The sequence below is a fragment of the Aquarana catesbeiana genome, linkage group LG05 (assembly GCF_042186555.1).
Source record: "Aquarana catesbeiana isolate 2022-GZ linkage group LG05, ASM4218655v1, whole genome shotgun sequence".
Classification (NCBI taxonomy): Eukaryota; Metazoa; Chordata; class Amphibia; order Anura; family Ranidae; genus Aquarana; species Aquarana catesbeiana.
The window spans coordinates 57,489,466-57,514,839 of NC_133328.1; the positions used below are offsets into that span (position 1 = coordinate 57,489,466).

General features: G+C 43.1%; 1 protein-coding gene across 1 annotated transcript in view; it reads left to right on the plus strand.

Moving 5' to 3' along the window:
* MSRB2 (methionine sulfoxide reductase B2) overlaps nt 1-25,374 on the plus strand; it is a 47,741-nt gene that overhangs the window by 12,833 nt on the left and 9,534 nt on the right. Inside the window, exons 2-4 of the mRNA XM_073629767.1 lie at nt 10,836-10,936; nt 12,635-12,711; nt 20,219-20,366. Coding sequence (XP_073485868.1) covers nt 10,836-10,936; nt 12,635-12,711; nt 20,219-20,366 — 326 coding nt within the window. The remainder of the gene's footprint in view (nt 1-10,835; nt 10,937-12,634; nt 12,712-20,218; nt 20,367-25,374) is intronic.

Here is a 25,374-nt window from a genome sequence, read left to right on the forward strand (position 1 = left end):
ATGATAAGAACAGGCTTTAAAGCGAAGCTATATACATCTCAAATATGCCTCTGTGCAGTCATGCATTATTATACGCGTTACCACAATACACAGCAACACACATTACATATGTTGATGCATTGCGGTAGCATTCATTTTAAATAGTAGCCCAAAGCACTAAAAGCAGCTATACAAGGATCGATATCTGTTCGGTTCAGCAGGGAATGGTCAAATTGTAATCTTATGTATTGATAAGCTGGTTTAGCTTAAAGGAGTTGTAAAGTCAGAAGGTTTTTTTATCTTAATGCATTCTAGCAGCCTCCCCAGCACCCCCTAATACTTACCTGAGCCCCCTCTCTGTCCAGTGATGTCCAGGAATCTCTCGGCCATCCGGGACTCTCACTCCTAATTGGCTGAGACACAGCAGCGGTGCCATTGGCTCCCGTGGCTGTCAAAGTCAGTTAGCTAATCGGGGGAAAGAAGGGGCGGGGCCGAAGGGTAGCTCCATGTCTGAATAGACACACAGAGCTGGAACTCAGCTCGGGTGCCCCCATAGCAAGCTGCTTGCTGTGGGGGCACTCAACAGGAGGGAGGGGCCAGGAGCAGCAAAGAGGGACCTGAGAAGAAGAGAATCTGGGCTGCTCTGTGCAAATTCAACTGCACGTAGGAGGTAAGTATAACATGTTTGTTTTTTAAACAAGACTTTACAGAGCCATCAAGTTTAAAGTGATTGTAATCTATTTTTCGTTGAATTGTTTCACACTGTTTTTTCCTTGTAACGTCCTCCTTGAGTTCCCGAACCTCTTCTTTTCAACCTCACTTCCATTTGTTTGGAGTGAGCAGTGCATATTAGTTGCAGTCATGTGCACTGCTCTATTCACACTACACATTCTATCGCCGGCCCATAGTCCATCTCAGGAACAGGCATGAGAGGGTGGCTACATCCCTACATACAGTGGGATCATGGAGAAGGAACATAGCCACCCTCTAACAGGAAGTCTGATCACAGCAGCAAAACAAAGACATTTGGAGAAGGCTGAGAACAATAGAAGGGTGATTATTGTGCATTGTTTGCACCTCTGAAACACCCGCAAACTGCTTTGTACAACATTGACAACTGATAGAAGCAGAGTCCACGGGAAGTCATAGTGTTCCAACACACTGTACCATGTAAACAAGACCTGGCAGCCATACAATTAGCATTTTCAGGAGGAATGGAGAAGTAGCCCCTATGTTTTTTATGTTTTGTGAATATTATAGATGGCTCGTTACTTCTGAGAGACGTTATGTTGTGTCTGTAACTGGTTATATAAATATGAAGTTCCCTATTTCATAACCTTCTATGACATAATGTGAGTCATTAGATGTTGCCTGTCTTGCTATGATAATGTTATCTGACTCCTGACTATGTTTAGACATGCAGCTAAAGCGTGCTGGCCTGACCTGAAATGACTTCCTGCACTGCAGAATAGGAGGCATGGCATCTGAGTGTAACCACTTAAAGACCACGCGTTTTTGTGACATTTGTTGTTTACAAGTAAAAAACAGTATTAATTTACTTAGAACCCCCAAACCATATATATTAAAATATATATATACATTTTTAAAGCAGAGACCCTAGAGAATAAAATGGCAGTTGTTTCAATATTTTATGTTACAACGTATTTGTGCAGCGGTCTTTTAAACACAATTTTTTGGGAAAATAATACACTTTAAGAGTTAAAAAAGACAGTAAAGTTAGCCAATTTTTTTTGTATAACGTGAAAGATGATGTTTCGTCGCGTAAATAAATATCTAACATGTCATGCTTTAAAAGTGCGCACACTTGTGGAATGGCAACAAACTACGGTACTTAAAAATCTCCATAAGAGAAGCTTTAAAATTTTTTACATGTTACCTGTTTAGAGACACAGAGGAGCTCTTGTGCTAGAATTATTGCTCTTGCTCTAACAATTGAGGCGATACCTTACATGTGAGGTTTGAACATCGTTTACATATGCGGGCGCAACTTATGTATGCGTTTGCTTCTGTGCGCTAAGTCGGGGGAATGGGGCGCCTTACATTTTTTTTTTTTTTTCTATTTTTACACTGTCTCTTTAATTTATTTTTATTTTTTTATTACTTTTTTTCCTATTACAAGGAATGTAAACATCCCTTGTAATAGAAATAAGCATGACAGGTCCTCTTTATGGAGATATCTGGGGTCAAAAAGACCCCAGATCTCTCATTTACCTTTAAAAACAAAAATATTAAAAATTCAATTTTGACTTTAACCACTTCAGCCCCAGAAGATTTTCCCCCTTGATGACCAGGCCATTTTTTGCGATACGGCACTGTGTCGCTTTAACTGACAATTGCGCGGTCATGCGGCACTGTATCCAAACAAAATTGAAATAGAGCTTTCTTTTGGTGGTATTTGATCACCTCTGCGATTTTTATTGTTCATTTTTTGCGCTATAAACAGAAAAAGAGCGACAATTTTGAAAAAAAACCCCAATATTTTATACTTTTTGCTATAATAAATATCCCCCAAAAAATGGAAAAAAATTTATTTCTTCATCAGTTTAGACCAATATATGTTCTTCTACGTATTTTTGGTAAAAAAAATATTTCAAAAAGCGTATATTGGTTGGCGGCGATCTGCGATTTTTAGCGGGACTGCGACAATGTGGCGGACAGGTTAGGAAACATCCTGTCAATCTGCCCGAGGACCGATAGGGACGTCGGAGGTCGCTCTGGTCCTCCAAGGGAATGCAGCCAAGTGGGGGCTATCTTTTCCTAACTCAGCTTCCTGCTGGGTTCCGAGCTTAGCGATGGCTCCAGTAAGCTTGGAATCAGTGGCGGCCCGTCCATACAGGGTGCAAGGGCGCCGCCCCCCTAATCCATGCGTCCGGCCCCTAATCTACATGCAGGGGGGGCACCTCTCCTGCCGCCTATAAAAGTGATCTTGTGGCGAATTTAACGTCAAAGTAATGACGTATATTTACAATTAGGTGGTTGGCAAGTGGTTAACCCCTTCCTGTACCATTCCTGGGACACTCATGCAGGAAGTACAAGTTTCACGTGCCTTGCAGAGAAGTCATTGGATGTTTTCTGTTCATTTTACTTTTTAAGCCTAGATTCACACTGCCTCGATGCAACACATTGCATGTGATTTGCACAGGAATCGCACCGCATTCCTGGGCAAATAACATGTGATGTCTGTGTCATTTTGTATGGCTCAAATTGCACTGCACCTGCACTAAAACGATACAGGACTCTTTTTTTTTTTTTTTCCAATAATGTTTATTGATAGTTTTAGAGATAAGAAAGAGAGTTTAACATAAAACCAATTGTATACATCAGTGGACATTGAGATCCCATAATGAGCAAGGCACATTGTTAAATACAATTGGTACAGTAGGGTGTAGGTCTATATGAACTTTAAACAACGTATCATTAACAATCGGCAACCGGGTTAGGAGTATAGTCTGGTCTCCTTCGACACCCCAACTGGGATCAGACTGTGTTGAAAAGGGAGACCCCCCCCCCCCCCCCGTTCCTTCCCAAAGGTATTAAATCTAATCACAATTCGACTTGCATCACATCTTTAGTGTCAATATTTCAATCAGCGTGTATCTCTCATCCTATGACCGTCTGTGCTGATTGTACAGAGCGTTTATGGTGAAGAGGATCTGCTTGGAGGTATCTATATCTCCTTGATTCTAAAGAGAACGTATCTTTTGAGGTTAAAGAAATCTACATTGATTGTGTCATGACATTTGTTTATCAGAACTGCTGTGTTATACTTATGAGGTTCGAGCCAGTCATACATACTTGTAGTTCTTTAGTATGGTGTGGTAACTTGTGGTTCTAATAAGGGTAAAAGGAAATATGGGCTAGCATAATTAGGGTCTCAGGGTGAAAAAAAAAAGGGGAAAGGGTCTCGGAACATTTGGGAGAAGAACATGAAGATGAGTGAGGGAAAGGGAGAACAGGGTTTCCATTCTCCTCCGCCTAGGAATGTTGGGGGTTTAAGTTAATGGGTTAGGTCATGAGTTTGGCATATTCGTCTGTCGTAACAAAAGTGAAGCCAGCATGACCATATTTTGGTAAATTTGGACTGGGTCTCCTTTGCTTGGTGTACAAAGGAGCATACTAGGAGCAATCCAGGGCAAAATTTACAGTTATGGGTCTTCCTTTGTGTTTAGAGCATCATTCACCTGTATTATGCAATGTAAGATAAGTAAATAAGTGATATAGCGGTATAACAGCGTCTAGAAGTGGTATGCTAGCAGAGTGGATCTATTGCTCTCCATCCTAGCTCCTGTGAGGCATCTGGACCCTCTTCTGCCTATAAAGAGAGTATAGTTAATACGTTAATTTGGTGTTCCTAGACACCGTTACCACAGGTGTGAATGTCCCTTGAACCAAGATAGCATTGTAGGTGTGCTGTATTCTTATGTACACCGGGCGAATCATAGGTTCTCGTTCATGGCTGGGATGAGGTGTATAAATTCGCTGGAGAAAGTACTTGGAGTATTATGGAGCATGAATGCATTCCATTGAAGATTCTTTTACAGTTCCTTGTTTGAGTTCTACATGGTGTGTTAAAGGCACATAGGAACCCTGGAGGCATGTTGGTGAAAATAGGTGCTGTGTGACCCATGGCCATTCGCAGGAGTCTATTCTCTCTGGCATATGAGTCAGTGACAGGGGCAAGCGAGAGGTGGCGAGTCATATGACACATTCAATAATTAGTGCCATAGTTCGGTATGTAATGCATATGGAATGCATATGGATAGGGGAACATAGTAAGGGTGTTACTTATCTCAGAAATGGGACGCTTCAGGGGTTCTATTTCAGTATTCTTGACGGGCCCATCAAGGTTGCGGAGCTTTTGTAGGGCTGATGCCTTGTTGTTGGCCAAGATAGGTGGGGTGAGCTCAGGGTGTAGAAGGTGAGTGCTGACGGCGGAACCTCTGGTCTTGGGCCTCCATTGGTTCTTCTCTGGGTGGTGCAGGTCTTTGGTTAAGGGTCGGAACAAAGCATACCAGTTAGGGACCTCTACTAGGAATGTTCAGGGTGTCACAGAATTATTGCTAACAGGAATATTGCTAAAAAGCAGAATGGAAACTTACACTTATATTCCTTTTGCGTAAAGGGTTTCTAGCAAGGGCTGTAGGTCTCTGTGGTGCTGTAGAGTGATGGCTGATAGGTCTTGGTATATTTTGATGTCATGGCCACCATGTGAGAGCTGAATTCTGTTACGGGCCTTCCCCAGAATTTCCTCCTTTAACTGAAAGTCCACCAGGCAGCAAACAACATCCTGGGTGGGTCTGCGTCCCTGCCTCGTGGCCTGAGGGCTCTGTGGATTAATTCTAGCACTATAGGGGTGGTAGGGTGTCTGTCCAAGAGCTTGTTAAACAGACTTACCACTGTGGGTGCAAGTTGATCTGGCTCCACAGCTTCTGGCAGGCCCCGCACTGTGAGGTTATGTATTCGTCCTCTGTTGTCCAAGTTTTCCATGTGGCGATTCATTTCCCTCAGTTACAGGGTATGTGTATCCACCGCAAGGTGCAAGTGTTTCAGTGCTGAGCTGTGGTGGGCAGTTGTGATTTCCACCTCCTGCATTCTGCCTACTAGTGCCTGGATATCATGGCAGAGGTCCGTGATTGCTGCCCCCCCCTAGCAAAAAATACTGATTTTAACTTGTAAACAAGTGTCAGAAAAAGGTTTAGTCTTTAAATGGTTAAACCCCCCCTAATTTACAGACTGAAGTTCATTCCTTTGATCTAAAAAGATCAAAAATGTTACTTTGTTTCTCCTTGGATGTTGTCATAAACTTGGCAGGCTGCCTGTTTTTTTTGTTTTGTTTTTTTAGACAGCTGTCAGCTGTGAGCAGAGAACTCTGCATAGAATCGGGAAAATGCTTTGTTAAGATCGCGGGGGGGGGGAGAATCGCAATCTGATTCTTTAACAATTAATCGTGCAGCTCTATCTACAGTTAAGTGCCCCCACAACAAGCAGCTTACTATGGAGGCACCCAAGCTGAGCCACAGCTCCGTGTGTCCATTCAGACAGGGACCATAGTCCATATTCCCATCACTCACGTTCCTGGAATAAGCTCTTAGAATACAGGGTGCTGTAATGACCACCAGCTGGATACTGGAACCTATACGATTTGTAGATATTTGCCAGCACACCAAGGATCATCAATTTCGTCCAAACTTTTTTTTATTAAAGAATGATCACATCACAAAGTGGTGTAGTGCAACGTTTCCGAGCTACGCAGGACCCCTTAGTCACACGTCTGAGGAAGGGGTCCTGCATTGCTCCGAAACGTTACACTACACCGTTTTGTGATGTGATCATTGAATAAAAAAAAAGTTTGGACAAAATTTATGATCCTTGTTGTGCTGGCGAATATCTACAAATCATTAAGACAGAGAGCCGCGGTTCTGCCCCGCCCCCCCTCTCCCCTCATTGGCTAACTGACTTTGACAGCAGCGGGAGGCAATGGCACCGCTGCTGTGTCTCAGCCAATCAGTAGGGAAAGTCCGGACGACCAAGGCACTTGTGGACATTGCTGGATCGAGATGGGGGGCCGAGGGGGGCCGAGGGGGGCTGTTGCATACTGAAGGTTTTTTATCTTAATGCGTAGAATGCATTAAGGTAAAAAACCTTCTGCCTTTACAACCACTTTAAATTGACAGCTTCTGTGCACTTACGTCTGTTTGTAAGCAAATGGTCAGGGATTCCCTTCATCTATACCAGACCTTTATCTTTGATGAAAGTCTGGTAGAAAAGTTAATTAGGGCCTCGCACACGTAAAAAAAAAATGGCTTGGGGTTCCCTCTAAAAATATATACCAGATTCTAATCCTCAAAGACATTCTGGTATGGATGTCAAGGGAGATCCTCCCCAAAAAAAAAGAAAAGTTGTGGGTTTCCCTCCATACTCCACAACAGACCCTTTAGGTCTGGTATGAGTTGGAAGTTGGAATCCCACACAGAAAATAAGAAAAAAAGTGCAGGGTCCTCACCCCAAATTCTATACCAGATCCTTTTCCAAGCATAGAGGGGAGGAACAAACTTGCACCCCCACATCACCCCACTCCCGCCCCCATGCACAGAACCCACTAGGTCCTAAAAATTAGCTTGTATTAGAACTGCGTTAAAGAATTACACAAATATCATAAGTAGATACGCCTTACAACAGGTGTGTGCTAGAAAAATCCAAAGAGAGAAAGCTTCCAAAAGAAGACATTTTCAAAGCGGAAGTCATACCATTATCGGCATAATACATTCTTGGCAGAATTACTGTAAATCATCCCCTTTTAGATTTAATTGTCCACATGTAAGAAATTCCAGCACCACCCAAAAGTTAAGCAAAATAAAATAACTAAGAAAATAAAATACGGAGTGCCATGTACATGCACATTTTATTTTATTTTGTTAATTTGAGCACCATCTATGTTTTTTTTTCAGTGATGACGCCTCTTTCCTGACAAAGCCCTTGTTTGGGCAAAACTTTCTATTTCTGGGGTGTGGGTTTATGACTTTTCTTTTTTTAGCGTAACTTTTAGGTGGTTCTGGGATTTTTTTTACATCTGAAGGGTTTTTCATTTGGAAGGTATTGTCCTTTGATTTATCCCATCAAACACCTGTTGGATTGTTTCTCTATTTCTGATATTTTTGTAATTTTTTAATGCAGTTCTAATAAAAGTAAATTTTTAGGACCTAGTGGGTTCTGTGTGCAGGGGGTTGGACGCACAGCTCTCGTATAAAATATCAATTTGGATTCCCACATATGGTCAAATTTTGTTAATCATGTTGAAACGCTCAGGCAAATCGCATTTGTTTTTTTTTTTAAAAGCCTTAGCTGCACCCTAAAAAAATGTACAGGGATTCCTCCTGAAAAGTAGCAGTACACTTCCTTGTATATGAGTGTGCCTAGGTACTCCTGTGCCTCATAGCTGTATATCTGTGTAAGATCTAAGGCATTGCTGCCTCTGACTGCTAGAATCAGGATGTAGCACCCTCTACTTAGGTAGGTGCTAGAGTTAGGATTTTTGTGAGAGCAGGTAAATTTAAGCAGGCCTAGCTGGAAGCTAGGCTTGTTTGTTTTTGATCTGTGTGGGCTGGGAGTGGCTCAGAGCAGCAGCTGTTACTCACAGATAGCACCCATGGTTACCTCCCTCTTGCTTCTAGAGGATTCTAGAAGAGGAGGAGGGGAAGTGGGAAGGAGCAGTCTGGGGTGTTTCAGGGAGCCCTGACCAATCCCCAGCTAGGATTGGCAGGGGGCAGGCCTCCTTAAATACCGAGAGTCAGCCCAGCTGGGAAGGAGTTGTGGGGTGGAAGAAATGACGATGAAGCACTAGGCTGTCGGAGCCATTGAGGGAGCTCCCCAGTCTGGGGGGGTTGGCTTTGGGCCTGGGACTCGGGCGCAGGATGGATCCCTTCAAGATCGCATGGAGGTTCTGAACAGGAGGCACAGAGAGGAGTCAGAGAGGACAGCGGGGGCTAGTACTGCAGGGCAAGTCTTCAAGAAGGAACCACTAGTTTGCAGCCAGGGGGGCCGGTGAGTGACATGGGCAGTCAAGAGGACTGGAGAGGCATGTCAGAGAGGGCTGGGAGGAAACAGTCAGAGCTAGGTGTGGTGTCCACCATAGGACAGCTAGCACTAAAAGACTTCCTATTCCTATTTTTTTGCTACATTAAAGGGACCCGCGGTCCCTGCCTGCTAAAGGCAGTTGCTGAGGCCTGACTGATTTAGAGTTGGGCCTGACTACGTGCTAGATGTGCTGGAGAGAGAGAGAGAGTAACGGTCTGAAAGCGAGTGATGTGCTGGAGGTGACTGGAGTAAGCCAAGTGTATATAGTTGTCCCAACTGAATGATATACAATCAACCAATTGCTTGTTCTACTGGGCATCCCATAATTTCCTTGCCCCAAGTTAAATTCCATAATAAAAATAACAAAACCAAGAACATGGACTGTTCATTGTCTCAAAGTGACTGGGAAGTGAATGCTGGGCTGGGTGAGACAGGTGAGACAGGTGAGCCACATCACCTGTCACCCCCTGCAGGGGTACTGCTACAAGGTGATTTGGAGTGAGCAGTGTTAATTTAGTCGACTAAAACGACTAAAACATTTTAATCGACTAAATGAATACTATTTTAGTCGACTAAAATACAACTAAGACTAAAACAATTGAGATTACTAAAATAAGACTAAAACTAAAATGCCATTTTTCTCAAAAGACTATGACTAAAACTAAATTGCAATTACTGAAATGTACTGGAGATTTTAGTCGACTAAAACATAGGACATTTTAGTCGACTAAAATGTACTGGAGATTTAGTCGACTAAATAAAGCTAAAACAATTGCAGAAGACTAAAATGGGACTAAAACTAAAATGCCATTTTAGTCCTAAGACTAAAATTAACACTGGGAGTGAGGTTTGGTGTTGTGACTACTGTTCTGCTCCTTGTTCTCCTTGCTGGAAGCTCTGACACAAGGAAGCAAAGCCCTGCCTCTACCAAGATGGCCGCCCCCACACAGGGACACAGTGCATAACAAAGCATGGTAAGTCAGTAATGGTGAAAATATCAGCTACAGGGAGACCACAGGCAATACTAGTAAATGGTTCTTTGGCCTTTGGCTTGAGCTTCCAGAGTTCAGTTCCTCTTTAGATTGGAGAAATAGCCTTCTTTGAACACAAAGTCTCCTAAAAATACTTGTAGACTTGCTGGTAAAGCCCCTGCCAACACCCCCCAAAGCATACATACCTTTTCCTTTTGTCTTCAGGCCAGTCCTATGCCATCAGCAGTCCTTTCTGTTCTTCCTCAGTGGTGTCAGTGGCCAGTCCTTCCTCCTGGACTGAGAAGTACTCAAGTAATAAATTGTGAACGCTGCTTAGACCAGGAGTACTGTAAGCCCAGGCTGTGATGAAACACCCACAGGGGGTGCGTACATGACAGCCTGGGCTCCCAGGAATTGTGTTATATGATGCTGACTGTCATCTAACAAGGAAAAGACTGGCAGTGCTGTAAGGAGGAGGAAGAAGTAGTGCTTGGCCACATTTTTAATTACAGGAGAATGGGGCCTACAATGACAAATACAATTAATTGCAGAAGGTTTATTTTAAGATTATGCAGTGCCTTCAATACTTTCTGAGTCACTGATATAGAAAAAAATGTCATATCAGGAGGATTTACTTAATTTCCCTAGAAATCGGGGACTAGCACTGGACTTTTTGAAGGCAGTGCAGCATTGATAGCCACTACCCTGTTTCCCCGAAAATAAGACCTAGCGTGATTGTCGGTGATGGCTGCAATATAAGCCCTACCCCCCAAATAAGCCCTACCCTGTTTCCCTGAAATTAAGCCCTACCCTGAAAATAAGACCTACAAGGACTTTAACTAGGGCTTATTTGGGGGGTAGGGCTTATTTTGCAGCCATCACCGACAATTACGCTAGGTCTTATTTTCGGGGAAACAGGGTAGTAATAAGCTTGAGTTCAGTCCAGACCCAATCATTAGCTGTTATTGCTGATTCAATGAGATGTGAGTAGGAGATTTCCCACCCTGCAGCCGAACATATACAAAGGGGCAGGGATGGTCATAACATTATTATCCTAATATGGCCACATGGATTGGGGGATCTCCCACCCACAGCTCATTGGCTCAGCAATGACAGATAATTTCAAGGTTCAAACCATACCCAAGGTCATCACTAGTAGTTTGTTCTCTCAGTGCAGATATGTGTTAAAAAGTGATGACATATATAGTTTATATGTTTGTTTTTGTCTGGATTTATACTGGCTGGTGGTTTGCACAGCAAATAAAAAGTTTACTAATTTCTTTGGCACAGGATCCCTTACAAGGTATGATGAGTCCGTTGTTTCTACTGACTGGCAAGAGAAACTGACTCCGGAGCAGTACTATGTGACCAGGGAGAAGGGGACCGAGCTGGTGAGTAGGCTAAAAAAAATGTACTAACAAAAATGTACTTATATTTGGTACAGCCAATCATAGTGATCACATGAGTTTGCTTACAATTGGACTTTTAATGTGAAAGGTAAAAAAAATACTAATATATATATATATAGATATATATAGATATATATATCTATATATATCTATATATCTATCTATAGATAGATAGATAGATAGATAGATAGATAGATAGATAGATAGATAGATAGATAGATAGATAGATATAGATATATAATATCTATATATATATATATACTGTATATAGAACGACCTATGACTGTTCTTTTTTACATTTTCATTATAATTTCTATTTTTATGATAATTAATATGCGTATATATGTATGTGTATATATATCATAATAATACTGAAAATTACAAAAAAAATCATAAGTTGTTCAGTGTAAAATTTATTTTTCCTTTTTTTTTTTTTTTTACTTTCATTACATTTTTATTGTGTTCAGCAAAGATAAAGAGCAACATTTAGTACAAAAAAAGGAAACGTTATTGCAATGACTGATAAGGATATTTGATAATATGAGTAATGATTTGAGAAACACATTGTGACAGCTCATGCAAATGGTAAAATAAATTTTTTGAAGATTTGTGTCCAAATTTTTTGAATAAAAGACATAAGGAGGGGATGGAGTGAAACAGTATACCAAAAAGAAAGCATTATATCTGAAGAAACCAATTTCAAAATAATTTTGGTTGTAATCAAGTTAACTGATGCATCGTGATATGCAGTAACAAAACCTGGTCTGGACACTCAGGTTTCAGTGACCTGTGGTCAGGAAAGGGTTAAAGCTGAACGGCAGGCAGATATAAAAGACACAAATGAGTGCAGCTCTGTAATCATTAACTACTTGCTGCCCACAGTATGGAAAGACGGCTACAACGCGGGCCTTAATTGCCGGGAGGGCATCCATGTATGTTCTCCTGTGCATGAGCGTTGCGCGTAACGCGCGCTCTGTGATCACTCAGTCTATGAGATGTTTTTAAAAGCAGCGGCAAGCCTGCTGATCTCACAGGTTTGCTAATATAACAGAACACCTCTGCTTTTATAATTCAACGTGTAAAGAGTCCGACGGTTTTCTAAATACTGTATTTCCCCATATGAGCTCAGTTTACTGTTAAAAATAACTGTGAAATGCAAGACTCCGGTGGGTGTAACAAGATGTCCGCTTGCCGCCTTCTCACTGTATCCTTACTGTGGAGGAGTGTGGGGGTGTAGCAAGATGGCGGCGATGAAATGTCATTTCAGTTACAAATTCTGATGGGTCGCCAAATCTGACGAAACACCCACTCATTATATTGTCTACTGTAGTGTGTATGCTGCTGGTGTTCAGTGAAAAGAGGCAAATCGTCGAAATCTGCAATTGCTACTGCTGGAAAGAAACTGGAAGTGACGTGATTGGAGATTTTGACGAGTTGGCTCTTTTGAAAGAACACCAGATAGAGCAGTGCTGTGTGGCAGAGCTGTGTAAATCTCAGAACTGAATGGACAGAAATCCAAAGCCTTTGGCAGGTAAAACGTCTCCCTTATATGTATTCCATGCATGCACTTAGCTGTGCCTGGAGCTCAGCTCTAAATATTAGTTTTATTAGTTATTATTGTAGAGATTGAGAAGCTGACGCACTATGCTCAGTATGACAGCAGCGTATATTTGTGCTTAGCCTTTCAGCGGCATCTATCTGAACAGTACAGAAGATGGCATGTATCACTGCGTGTGCTGCAAGGCTCCACTCTTCAGGTAAGACACCGTCATTTCCTGGAGTCCACCGTTATTTGGAAAGTGACAACAAAACTAATGTAAATGACATCCCTGATATAACAAACATCCCGAAAATAATGGAAATGAAAGGTTTGTGGTTCGTGCTGTAGCACTTTGATGCTCTGTACACAATGTATACGCAGGAAGGTGACATTATTACCTATCCCTATGACAGACATAATTACCGTATATACCAAGTTTCCATCTGCAATGACCTGGACTTTTAGCCAGTGCTTATTTTAAGCTTTTATTTTATAGTTTATTTATAATCCACTTTTAGCACGAGTCCCATCTTATTTATTGCTGTATTTTCATCACCACATTTCATATGCTGATCTGTGAGTACGCCCTCTAGTGGTTCTGTGTTTAGACACTTCCTCGCCTGTCCTTTGCATAAAGAAGAACTAAATTGTATCTGAGCACCACAAATAGAATACACTATTTAATTATTTTATTTATTTTTTGGTAGGTTTCTTAGGTGGTGGTGGTGGTGGTTATTTATTCTTAATATTCAAAGCAAACTTCCCTATCCACCCATGCCTCCATGCGTTATTTCATTGAGAAATCACTTTGAAAAACATCCCCCTAGCATTTCTAGCTGTGCCCATCTTGAGTATGGGTAGATGATTCATGTATAGCATTTACTTTCTGGAATCTATCTGCTGTTGGCTGAGGCATGAAGACAGGAAGGTGTGCTTAGCTGAGAAAGCCCCTCCTCCCGAAAAAAAAAATGCTTATAAAGACTCCTGGGATGTATGACATATGGCCTGAGCTAGAAACCAGGAAGCAACTGAAGAAATGTAATAACAAAAGTTTAAAACAAGTAAATATAATATACTTTAATATCCATTTACTAATGCTAGCAGCTTAAAGATTAAAAATAGTCAATGTTGTTTGAGAGAGTTTAATTCTGCATTAAAGAGTATTTTCACTTCTGCAATCATATGTGAGAAACCTCCACTATGTGTTTGTTATGTGTTCCCATTTACACAGCATACCTAAAAATACTAAAGTGCATTACTATATAATGTACTCCCTTTCCCCCTTCAAGCTTTAAAGTAGAATTAAACCCTCAGCGTTTATTAGCTTAACACACTGAGCACAGTAAAATAGAACATTCCCCAGTGAGCACTTTGTTGAAATTCTTACTCCAGCACTTGCAGTTTCCAACTTTCAATGCTGCTGGCTCTTGCTCTGTCAGTGCTGCTACCCTGAACTTCTGGCCTTCACAGAAAAAAAGTGATTGTAAAGCTTAAAGGGGTTGTAAAGGTAAAATTTTTTTCACCTTAATGCATTCTATGCATTAAGGTGAAAAAACTTCTGACAATACCGCCGCCCCCAGCCCCCCCGTTTTACTTACCTGACGCCTCGAAAGTCAGCTTTGCGTTCCCGGCATCTATTCCTCCGCTCACCCTGGCCGCTGATTGGCTACAGTGGATGGATTGGAAGCAGCGCAGCCATTGGCTTGAGCTGCTGTCAATCACATCCAATGACGCGGCGCGCTGGGGGGCGGGGCCGAGTGATACAGTGAGCGGCTATAGCCGCCGGCTGTATCACGGGAGTGCGCCCGCAAGCACTAACCACCATGCGAAGGAGCTCGCATTAAGGTGGTTAATGCTTGCGGGGAGGAGCTGAAACAGCTGCCGAGGGACCCCAGAAGAGCAGGTTCGGGGCCACTCTGTGCAGAACGAGCTGCACAGTGAAGGTAAGTATAACATGTTTGTTATTTAAAAAAAAAAAAAAATTTACCTTTACAACCCCTTTAACCGGTTCCAGACCAACCGCTGCAGTTATACTGAGACAGGTTGGCTCAGCTGGGCGAAGCGTCGTAGCTGTACGTTGGATGCGATGATCGGATTAGCTTAAGAACCGATCAGTCCCCAGGCCAATGATTTCTGGCCTGGACCTGGTGATCGGTTCTAGTGATTGAAATCCTCCCCTGCCTGTGTAAGTGTAAACACAGGCAGGGGAAATGATGTAATATCCTCTCGTGGAGCTCTTTTCTGTTCAGAGAGAGGAGAGAAGACATCTCAGAGTAAGTTGCACCAAAACTACACTGACACAGTACACATAGGCACAATTGTCACCCCCTGATCACCCCCCCCCCCTAGTTAACCCCTTCACTCCTTGTCACTGTGTCACCCAGTGCAGTGTTGATTTTTTTTTTTTTTGATCACTGTACTTGTGTCATTTGTGACAATAATCAGTGTTAGGGTACTTAGTGGTAGGCCCAGATAGGACTAGGGACCCCCCTAAACCCCCCTAATAAAGGTTTAACCCCTTGATCACTCCCTGTCACCAGTGATCACCGTATTAATGTCACGGGTGACGCTGGTTAGCTAGTTATAGGGCACCCGCCATATATTACCCAATAAAGGTTTAACTCCCTGATCACCTGGCGGGTGATATCAGTTTTTAGCGCCAGTCAGGGTCTGCGTTGCCCCCCAGGCAGCGTCAGATTAGTGCCAGTAGCGCTAACACCCACGCACGTGCCATACACCTCCCTTAGTAGTATAGTGTCTGAACGGATCGATATCTTTGATCTGATCAGAACTATATTAAAGTCCCCAGTTGTTTAGGGTTCCCAAAAATGCAGTGTTAGCGGGATCAGCCCAGATACCTGCTTGCACCTGTGTTTAGCCCCTCTGCCCAGCCCACCCAAGTGCAGTATCAATCTATCACTGTCACTTACAAAACACATAACTGCAGCGTTCGCAGAGTCAGGCCTGATCCCTGCGAACGCTAACAGTTTTTTTTGGTAGCATTTGAAGCAGACTCTGACAGTCAGGTGCTCCTTTTTTTTCTGTGGAGTCTCACTAGTGTACCAGTAAATTTATAGGCCAAAATGTCCAATCGAAGGTACAGTAGTGAAGAGGCCTACACGTTTCTGAGCATGACAGATGAGAGTGAAGAGGAACTCACCCATCTGTCCAATTCTGGCTCAGAATACGAACCTGTAGACAGCAGCGGCACCCTGACAGATAGCTCTGAAAGTGGAGTAGTGGTCCCTGCCAAGGTTAGGCGTACCCGACCCCGTTCTTCTGCTGTTGTTGAGGTGCAAGAACTGCAGGGCTCTCGTATGGAGCAGAGAAGTACTAGTGCTACTATTCCTTCTGGTGAACTGGCAAGCACCAGCGGCCTAGTACATCCTGGTCGTACATCCAGCACTGAAGTAATACTTGGTGACGTGGCGAGTCCCATAAGTGCAGTTCAAGCTGGTGAGGTGGCAAGCACAACTAGTGTCCCGCAGCCACCAAGAAGACAAAGACAGGCCCGTCGAGCCCATAGTGCCCTTCCTGCTGCATTTGCCAATCCAAATTGGGAACCTACCACTTCTGCAGCACCCGTACTTCCCCCATTCAATGGCCAACTCGGAATTCAGGTGGAAACAGTTGATTTTACGTCACTTGATTTTTATTTGCGTTTTTTCACTGAAGACCTCTATAGATCTACCGTGGACCAAAGCAATTTGTATGCTGGTCAATTGCTGCTAATCCCCAGTTGACCCTTTCCAGAGATTGGAAACCTATTACGGTTTCCGAATTTAAGACCTTCCTGGGCCTATCCCTTCTCATGGGCCTAGTTAAAAAAAAGTGAGTTGCGGTCATATTGGTCCAATTCACTGACCCAATTCACCATACGCCTGTGTTCTCTGCCTCCATGACCAGGACACGATACGAGCAGATCTTGCGATTCATGCATTTCAATGACAATGAACTCAGTCATCCTCGGGGGGGACCCTGGATATGATTGGCTCCCCAAAATTCTGCCCCTTCTAAACCACTTCAACCAGCAGTTTGCAGACTTGTTTACTCCCGATCAAGTTGTCTGCGTTAATGAGTCCCTGATTAAGTTTCCTGTCCGCTTGTCTATCAAAAAGTATCTTCCCAGCAAGCGTGCCAGATACGGGTTCAAGATGTATAAGCTCTGTGACAGGGCCACAGGCTATACTTATAGTTTTATGGTTTACGAGGGAAGAGATAGTCACGTGGAGCTGGAGAACTGCCCAGACTACATAGGGAGCGCTGGTAAGATTGTGTGGGACATGGTGTCACCCTTATTCGGAAAGGGGTACCACTTGTATGTGGACAATTATTACACAAGCGCGACACTTTTTAGTCACCTTTTGGATTGTGGAATTGGTGCATGTGGCACTGTGCGATCTAATCGCCAGGGCTTCCCCCAACGGCTTGTAGAGTCCCGACTTAGACAGGGGGAGAGAGCCTGCTTGAAATGTAATAATTTGTTAGCAGTGAAGTGGAGGGATTCACTGAATGTTTTCGTTCTGTCCTCCCTTCACGCAGACACTACAGTCCAAATTCCTACGGTGACTGGTGTTGGAGAAACCCCTCTGTGTCCACGAATACAACCTTAACATGGGAGGGGTGGACCTCAACTACCAGTTGTTGGTGCCGTACCTAATTGCCCGTAAGGCCAGACGCTGGTATAAAAAGGTGTCTGTATATTTATTCCAATTGGAATGCTTTTGTGCTATACAAAGCTTCAGGATGACCTGGATCCTTCCTAAACTTCCAGGAAGAGATCGTCACAGCCCTTCTGTTTCCAGACGGTGCTATGGCCCACCTTGCCAACGCAAATGCAGTGAGCCGGATGCATGAAAGGTATTTTTCGTATGCCCTCCCTGGTACCCCTGCCCACAGAACACCCCAAAGAAGATGTCGTGTCTGCAGAAAATGCGGATTTAGGCGTGACACCTGCTTTTATTGTCCCTCCTGTCCTGACCAACCCGGTCTCTGCATCGGTGACTGTTTCAAACGCTACCACACACTAGTGGAGTATTAGCATAGGGTACAGCACTGCACAGTCCTAGGGCACACTTACACAGGGTCTCCAAAGATGAGATGGCCATCATGTTTTGAGAAATGCTAATCTGGAACGTTTACAGTTTACAGTTTTTATATAAAAGTGCAAAAAAAAAAACACAAAAATACAAAAAAAATAAAAAAGCCAAAAATAGTTGTGGTTTAATTTTTCTTCTCTCTATTGTTCTCTCTCTTATGTTTGCTCTCTATTGTTCGATCTCTATTGTTCCTATATTTTAGAACTGTAATGTTTTATTTTTACTATGTTTTATTGTATTTGCAGGTATGGTATGTCTTATGCCCCATACACATGGTCGGATTTTCCGACGGAAAATGTGTGATAGGACCTTGTTGTCGGAAATTCCGACCGTGTGTGGGCTCCATCACACATTTTCCATCGGATTTTCCGACACACAAAGTTTGAGAGCAGGCTATAAAATTTTCCGACAACAAAATCTGTCGAATTTCCGATCGTGTGTACACAAATCCGACGCACAAAGTCCCACGCATGCTCAGAATAAATAAAGAGATGAAAGCTATTGGCTACTGCCCCGTTTATAGTCCCGACGTACGTGTTTTACGTCACCACGTTCAGAATGAAAGGATTTTCCGACAACTTTGTGTGACCGTGTGTATGCAAGACAAGTTTGAGCCAACATCCGTCGGAAAAAATCCTAGGATTTTGTTGTCGGAATGTCCGATCAATGTCTGACCGTGTGTACGGGGCATAACTGTTATACTATAATGTTACTTTATTTTATTGTTAACCATCATTTGCTTAGCAGGTACGCCATTCAGCTGCAGCATGGGTTTATTTATTCTGACAGCAACAGCTTTTGCTCCCACGATACGCAAAGCCGTGACTCCAGCGATGTAAGAGGTGATTTCACCACCACAGTTAAAAAAAAGTGTAGTTTGTCGCGGCTGCACATTTGTGCGCAGTTTTAAAGCATGTCGTGTTTGGTATCCATGTACTTGGCATAAGATCATCTTTTTTATTTCATCAAACATTTGGACATTATAGTGTGTTTTAGTGCATTAAAATGAAAAAAAAAACAGTGTTTTTTTCTCCAAACAAATTGCATTTGAAAAATTGCTGCGCAAATACTGTGTGAAAAAAAAATTGCAACACCCACCATTTTAATCTGTAGGGCCTTTGCTTTAAAAAATATATATAATGTTTGGGGTTCAAACTAAGTTTCTAGCAAAAGTGTCAGAAAGGGCTTTGTCTTCAAGTGGTTAGAAGAGTGGGTGATGTTTGACAAGCTTCTAATTTTGTGCATAAAATGCCAGGACAGTTCAACCCCCCCCCCCAAATGACCCCTTTTTGGAAAGTAAACACCCCAAGCTATTTGCTGATAGGCATGTTGAGTCCATGGAATATTTTATATTTTGCCACAAGTTTCAGGAAAATTACACATTTTTATTTATTTTTTTGCACAAAATTGTCACTAAATGATAGATTGCTCAAACATGCCATGTGTATATGTGGAATTACACCCCAAACTACATTCCGCTGCTTCTCCTGAGTACGGGGATACCACACGTGTGAGACTTTTTGGGAGCCTAGCTGTGTACAGGACCCCGAAAACCAAACAGCAATTTCCTTGGGGTGTCTACTTTCCAAAATGGGGTCATTTGGGGGGGGTTTGTACTGCCCTGTCATTTTAGCACCTCAAGAAATGAGGGACAGTCATAAACTAAAAGCTGCATAAATTCCAGAAAATGTACCCTAGTTTGTAGACACTATAACTTTTGCACAAACCAATAAATGTTATTGAATTTTTTTTTACCAAAGACATGTGGCTGAATACATTTTGGTCTAAATGTATGACTAAAATTGAGTTTATTGGATTTTTTTATAACAAAAAGTAGAAAATGTCATTTTTTTTTCAAAATTTTCTGTCTTTTTCTGTTTATATCGCAAAAAAAAAAAATCGCAGAGGCAATTAAATACCATCAAAAGAAAGCTCTATTTGTGGGGAAAAAAGGGCGCAAATTATGTTTGGGTTTTGGGTACAACATTGCATGACCGCGCAATTACCAATTAAAGCAGCGCAGTGCCAAATTGTAGACTGCTCTGGTCATTGAGCAGCCAAATCTTCTGGGGCTGAAGTGGTTAAAGGGGTTGTAAACCCTCAAGGTTTAATGCATTCTATGCATTAAGGTGAAAAACCTTCTGTAGTGCAGCACCCCCACAGAGCCCCACTTTTACTTACTTGAATCCGATCTTTCCAGTGACGGGAATGAGCATACCCTTTGGCTCCCGCTGCTGTCAACCAAATCCCATGACGTGGGAGACGGGGGCGGGATCGAGTCCTGCTGTCTGTGTCAGTGGACGCAGCAGCAGGACTTGGGAGCGTGCCCGCATGAGTGCCCCCAGGGAAAGTGCTTCTACGAGAAGAGGAGGAGCCAGGAGCGATGCGGAGGGACCACCGAAAGAGGAGGATCAGGGCCACTCTGTGCAAAACCCTTGCACAGAGGAGGTAAGTATTACATGTTTGTTATTTAAAAAAAAATAAAACGAACCTTTACAACCACTTTAAGTTTTCTTTTTAATATAAACAAATTATATTAAAGGGCCATAGATACTCTTCAAAGGTTTTTATTACTTCAGATGTCAAAGTAATAGTAATATTTCTGTTTTGCTCTCTAAATTTCAGTTCGGATAAGAAGTATAATTCTGGAACTGGCTGGCCATCCTTTTATGAAGCACACGGAACCGTTGGGGATGATGAAAGCAATTCCAATGTATTAAGACGTCCTGATAACTCTTTGGGGAGCATGGGAACCGAAGTTATTTGTAAAGAGGTAAAGTGCATCGGTGGGCAATTTTTAAAGTGTTTTTATTTATATATACCAGTGGGGGCTGGTGGGTTCTTCTCTTGGGGGAACGGTAAACAAACAACAACCCCACCCTCCTCTCCTGGAGTGCAGGCAGCAAAGCTTCCTCCGCCGTGTGTCTCCTCTTCTTCCAAAAGCACTAGGCAATAGGATCACCTGACACTTTGGGCAATCAGGGAAATAGGTCTCACGACCTGCCTCCTGATTGGCGGGGAGGAATTTTAGTGTGAAAATAGTGAAAATTAATTTGCTATCGTCACAAAACTGGGTGGGCTCGAGGCGCAATGCTCTGTGCTCCTAGCCCACCCTTTTTTGAAGCCTATTAAAGCCTCTGGCTCTAATCAGGTGATTCAATAACCACCAACCCACATTGGAATTCATAGTCTGTTGTCTGATATGTGGATCAGGGGGTCGGACGCATGGATAGGGGAGGCGGCGCCCGTGCGCCCTCTATGAATGGGCCGCCGCTGATATATACACATATGCATAGAGAGAGAGAGGGTTTAGCCCAAGTGTAGTAAAGGTTCCTTTCAGCAGGATGCCCACACAGGTGTCTCAGCATCATCCAGCATTCAAAGTACTAATACAACCTCCTGGACATCCAGAACACAACAGCATTAGCATGCTCACATCTAGTGTGCCCATGCACCTGCTGCTCCCTGCCTGCACAATAGTCCCCTCAGGAGGGTAGAAAGCAATCTATAGTCAGTACCCATATTAAAAGTAGAATGCTGGTTGCTGGCAAACCATGGACCAAGTGTTGGAGGCTTCACTCCGCCCAATACTCTACAAAACCTCTGGGTTCCAGAACTCATAACAGGATTTACCAATCCTGGAGAAAAACTGCAAAGCCAGTTTTCTCCACTCAGAACTAACATCATGGGCCCCCTCAATCTGTGTATGTATACTGTATATATAACATATTATACGATGGTTTCAAGAGATGGCTGTTTCAAGAATTCATTTTTCTAAAGTATGGTAAATAAAAGGATATATTTTTCCTTCCCTTTTCCCCTTTCTTTTCCCCTTTTCCTTTGCTTTCCTATTTTCCTTTCTTTTCCCTTCTCCCTCTCCTTTTCCTTTTCCTTCTTCATTTCCTTTCTATTTCATTCTCCCTTTTTTTCCTACTCCCTTTTCCTTTCCCTATCTTTTTCCCTATCCTTTTCCCTTCCCTTTACTTTTCTTTCCCCCTTTCCCTTTCCTTTTATATTTTCTTCTACCTATCCTTTCCTTCTACTTTTCTCTCCCCCTTTTTCTTTTTCCCTTTCTTTTTCCTTCTGCCTTCCCTTTTCCCTTTCTTTTCCCATTTTCCTGTCCCTTTTTACATTTTCTTTCCCTTTCCTTCTCCCTTTCTTTTTCTTCTCCCTTTTTCCCCTATCCTTTTTCCTTTCCCTTTCCTTTTCATTGGCCCTTTCTTTTTCCTTCTCCATTTCCTTTTGCCCCGTACACACGATCGGATTTTACGACAACAAATGTGAGCTTGTTGGCAGAAAGTCCGACCGTGTGTATGCTCCGTTGAACATTTGTTGGCGGACTTTCCGCCAACAAATGTTGGCTAGCAGGTTCTCAAATTTTCCGCGATCACATTTTTGTTGTCGGACTTTCCGATCATGTGTACACAAGTCCGTCACACAAAATTCCACACATGCTCAGAAGCAGAAGCAGTCGGTCTTCTAAACTAGCATTCGTAATATAGAATTAACATTTGTGACGTGGCAAATTATGAAATCTCGAAATGCAGCGCACAATTCTCTTCTGATTTAATGGGATAATAATGAAGCTGCTTTGCTGGTGATACTGATGGAGTTATTGCAAACAAATTTTCAAAGGCTTTTTCTTTCAAGTGATATCAAGAATAATAATAATAATAGCGCAAAATAAAAAACACAAAAAGAAAAGCGCAAATCAACACTCACTAAAAAACTTCTACTAACATGAAATTAGCAGAAGGAGCCCAAAGGGTGGCGCTAAAGAGCTGAAAAACCACGTAGTACATCACTACGTTCATATTTGTTGGCCAACATTTATGTGACCGTGTGTATGCAAGACAAGTTGGAGCCAACAACCTTCGAACAAAATTTCACGGTTTTGTTGTCGGAAAGTCAGATCGTGTATACGGGACATTTCCCTTTCTTTTTTCTTTTTCCTTTTCCCTATCCTTTTTCCTTTTCCCTTTCCCTTTCCTTTTCCTTCCCCCTTTCCCTTTCCATTTTCTTCTCCCTTTCTTTTTACCTTTCCTTTTCCTTGTCCCTTTCTCTTTCCCTTTTCTTCTCCCTTTACTTTTACTTCTCCATTTTCCTTTTCCCTTTTCTTTTCCCTTTTTCTTTTCCTTTTTTCTTTTTTTCTTTTCCCTTTCCTTTTTTCCTTTTTTCTATTCCCTTTCCTTTTTTTTTCTTTATTGTATTCAGCCACGAAGGCACATGTCCTGGTTGTACAGCTATATAAACATAGGGGGTCATTTACTATAGTGCCGAAAAATTATCCTGCAGTCCCAGAAAATAGCGCCCAATTAATGCCAATTAAGATTTCAACTCTCAGAAACTGGGCGCTAATGCAAATGGAAAGCAGCGCTATTGCCGGCAAACATGCCTGTCAGATCACATATGTGGGAATAGTGGAAGTCAATGGGGCTCGAACCTGCAAAATCCAAAGTTCTCACTGAAGGCTTATATGCAAGTTTTTTGCCATAAAAAGTGTATGGGGACCTGGGTCCTGCCCCAGGGTACATGTTTCAATTGGAAAAAATGTTTTTAAAATGGCCTTTTTTTTCAGGAGCAGTGTTTTTAGAAAAGCTTAAAGTGAAACAATAAAAAATAAAAATTCTTTTAAATATCGTGCCTGGGGGGTTGTCTATAGTATGCCTGTAAAGTAGCACACCTTTCCCATGTTTATTACAGTACCGCAGCAAAATGACATTTTTAAAGAAAAAAATGTAATTTAAAATTGCTCCCGGCTTTAATGAATTGCCGATTCCCGGCAATATTGAGTCAAAATTTTTTAAAAACGGCGTAGGTTCTCACCACCAGTCCATACCAGGTCCTTCGAGTCTGGGGTGGATATTAAGGGGAACTCCACCCCAATTTTTTTTTCAAAAATGGCGTAGGGGACCCCCCAAAAACCATACCAGACCCTTATCCGAGCGAGCAGCCTGGCAGGTCAGGAAAGGGAGGGGATGAGCAAGCACCCCCCCCTCCTGAACCATACCAGGCCACATGCCCTCAACATGGGGAGGGTGCTTTGGGGTCCCATCCCCACAACCCTTGCCCGGTGGTTGTGGGGGTCTGCGGGCGGGGGCTTATCGGAATCTGGAAGCCCCCTTTAACAAGGGGGCCCCCAGATCCTGACCCCATGTAAATGGGTATCGGGTACATTGTACCCCTACACATTCACCAAAAAAAAGCAGTGAAAGACAATTGCCGGTTTTTGACATTTCCTTTATTAAAAATGTCTTCTTCTTTCCCCCGCTTCTTCCTCCCATCTTCCTCTGGTCTTCCTTCATTTTTCTCCTTCTTCCTTCAGCTTCTTCTTTACCCGCTTCTTCCTCAATCTTTCTCCGCTTCTTCCTCCGGTCTTCTCCATCTTCCTCTGGCTTCTTCTTCCCACGGTCCATCCTCCAATCTTTCTCCTCTGCCACTCTGGCCGAGCATTCAAAAAACGAACCTGCTCCGATGGGGCGGATGACGTCACTCCGAGACCCCCCCCACTTGTGACTTCACCGCCCGTGGCATGATGGGTCAGTGATGTCACAACGGGGGGGGGGGGGTCTCCTGCTGACGTCGTCTGGTGGCCATGCCCTATAATTATATATGATATATGCGCTATGGAAGCGGACAGATCGGCTGGCCGCAGCATCGGAGGAGGTTCGTTGTTTTCATGTTCAGCAGGTCGGTGACGGGAGCGGCAGAGGAGAAATAGCGGAGGACGAAGCGGGGAAGAAGAAGCCGGAGGAAAATGGAGAAGACCGGAGGATGAAGCGGAGGAAGATGGAGGAAGAAGCAGGGGAAGAAGAAGTGGGAGGAAGCAGGAGAATATTGAAGGAAGACCGGAGGAAGAAGCAGGGGAAAGAAGAAGATATTTTGAATAAAGGAGTTGTCAAAAAACTGGCTATTGTCTTTTGTCGCATTTCACTGCTTTTTTTGGTGACTGTGTAGGGGTACAATGTAACCGATACCCATTCACATGGGGGGGGGCACTCTCTCGTCCCCCTCTCTTTTCCTGCGGCCTGCCAGGTTGGTATGGATTTTAGGGGGGCCCCCACGCCATTTGTATTAACTTTTGGCGTGGGGGGTCCCCTCTGGGTCCATACTAACCCGAAGGGCCTGGTATAGACGGAGGGGGGGACCCCATGCAGTTTTTTTTTGCATTTTTTTTTGGGCTGGCATTTTTTTTTTTACTTTCTGTGGGGAAGCCGCTGACAGCTGATGACTCATTGGTTGTTAAGGACGTGGCGGCTGGCTTCCTGGCCCCTCGGTTAGCAACCAGCTATATACAGTGTGAAAATAATAACCGCAAGACACATTAAAAAATCGCATCACAAACGCAACAGTTTTATTTCTGGTGCAGTTCCATTGAAATCTATTACCCACAAATCGTGTGAAAAAAGCCCCCAGCCATTTCGAAAAATGCACTGGCCTCAAAAGGCATAGATGTGAATTAGTACCGTAGGAAACCATGTTAAATGGACTGTAGAATGTTTCTGCAAACTGCAAAACGCACTAAAAAATGCATAGATATAAACCTAGGGTCAGGGCCAGTCTACACTGGAGCGATGCAGGAACCCTGCAAATCCAGTGCGGGTTCCCGCATCGCATACAACTCGCAGGCAGTTCACACTGCCATATGCGAACTGCTGGGAGTGTCAGTAGAAAGCTAATGACACCCCCAAATCAGTTCACATATCGCAGAGCGAACTGCAAATTCAGACAACACCCATGCGATCCGATTCTGCTGCAAACTAAAAAAAGGATCCTGTGCG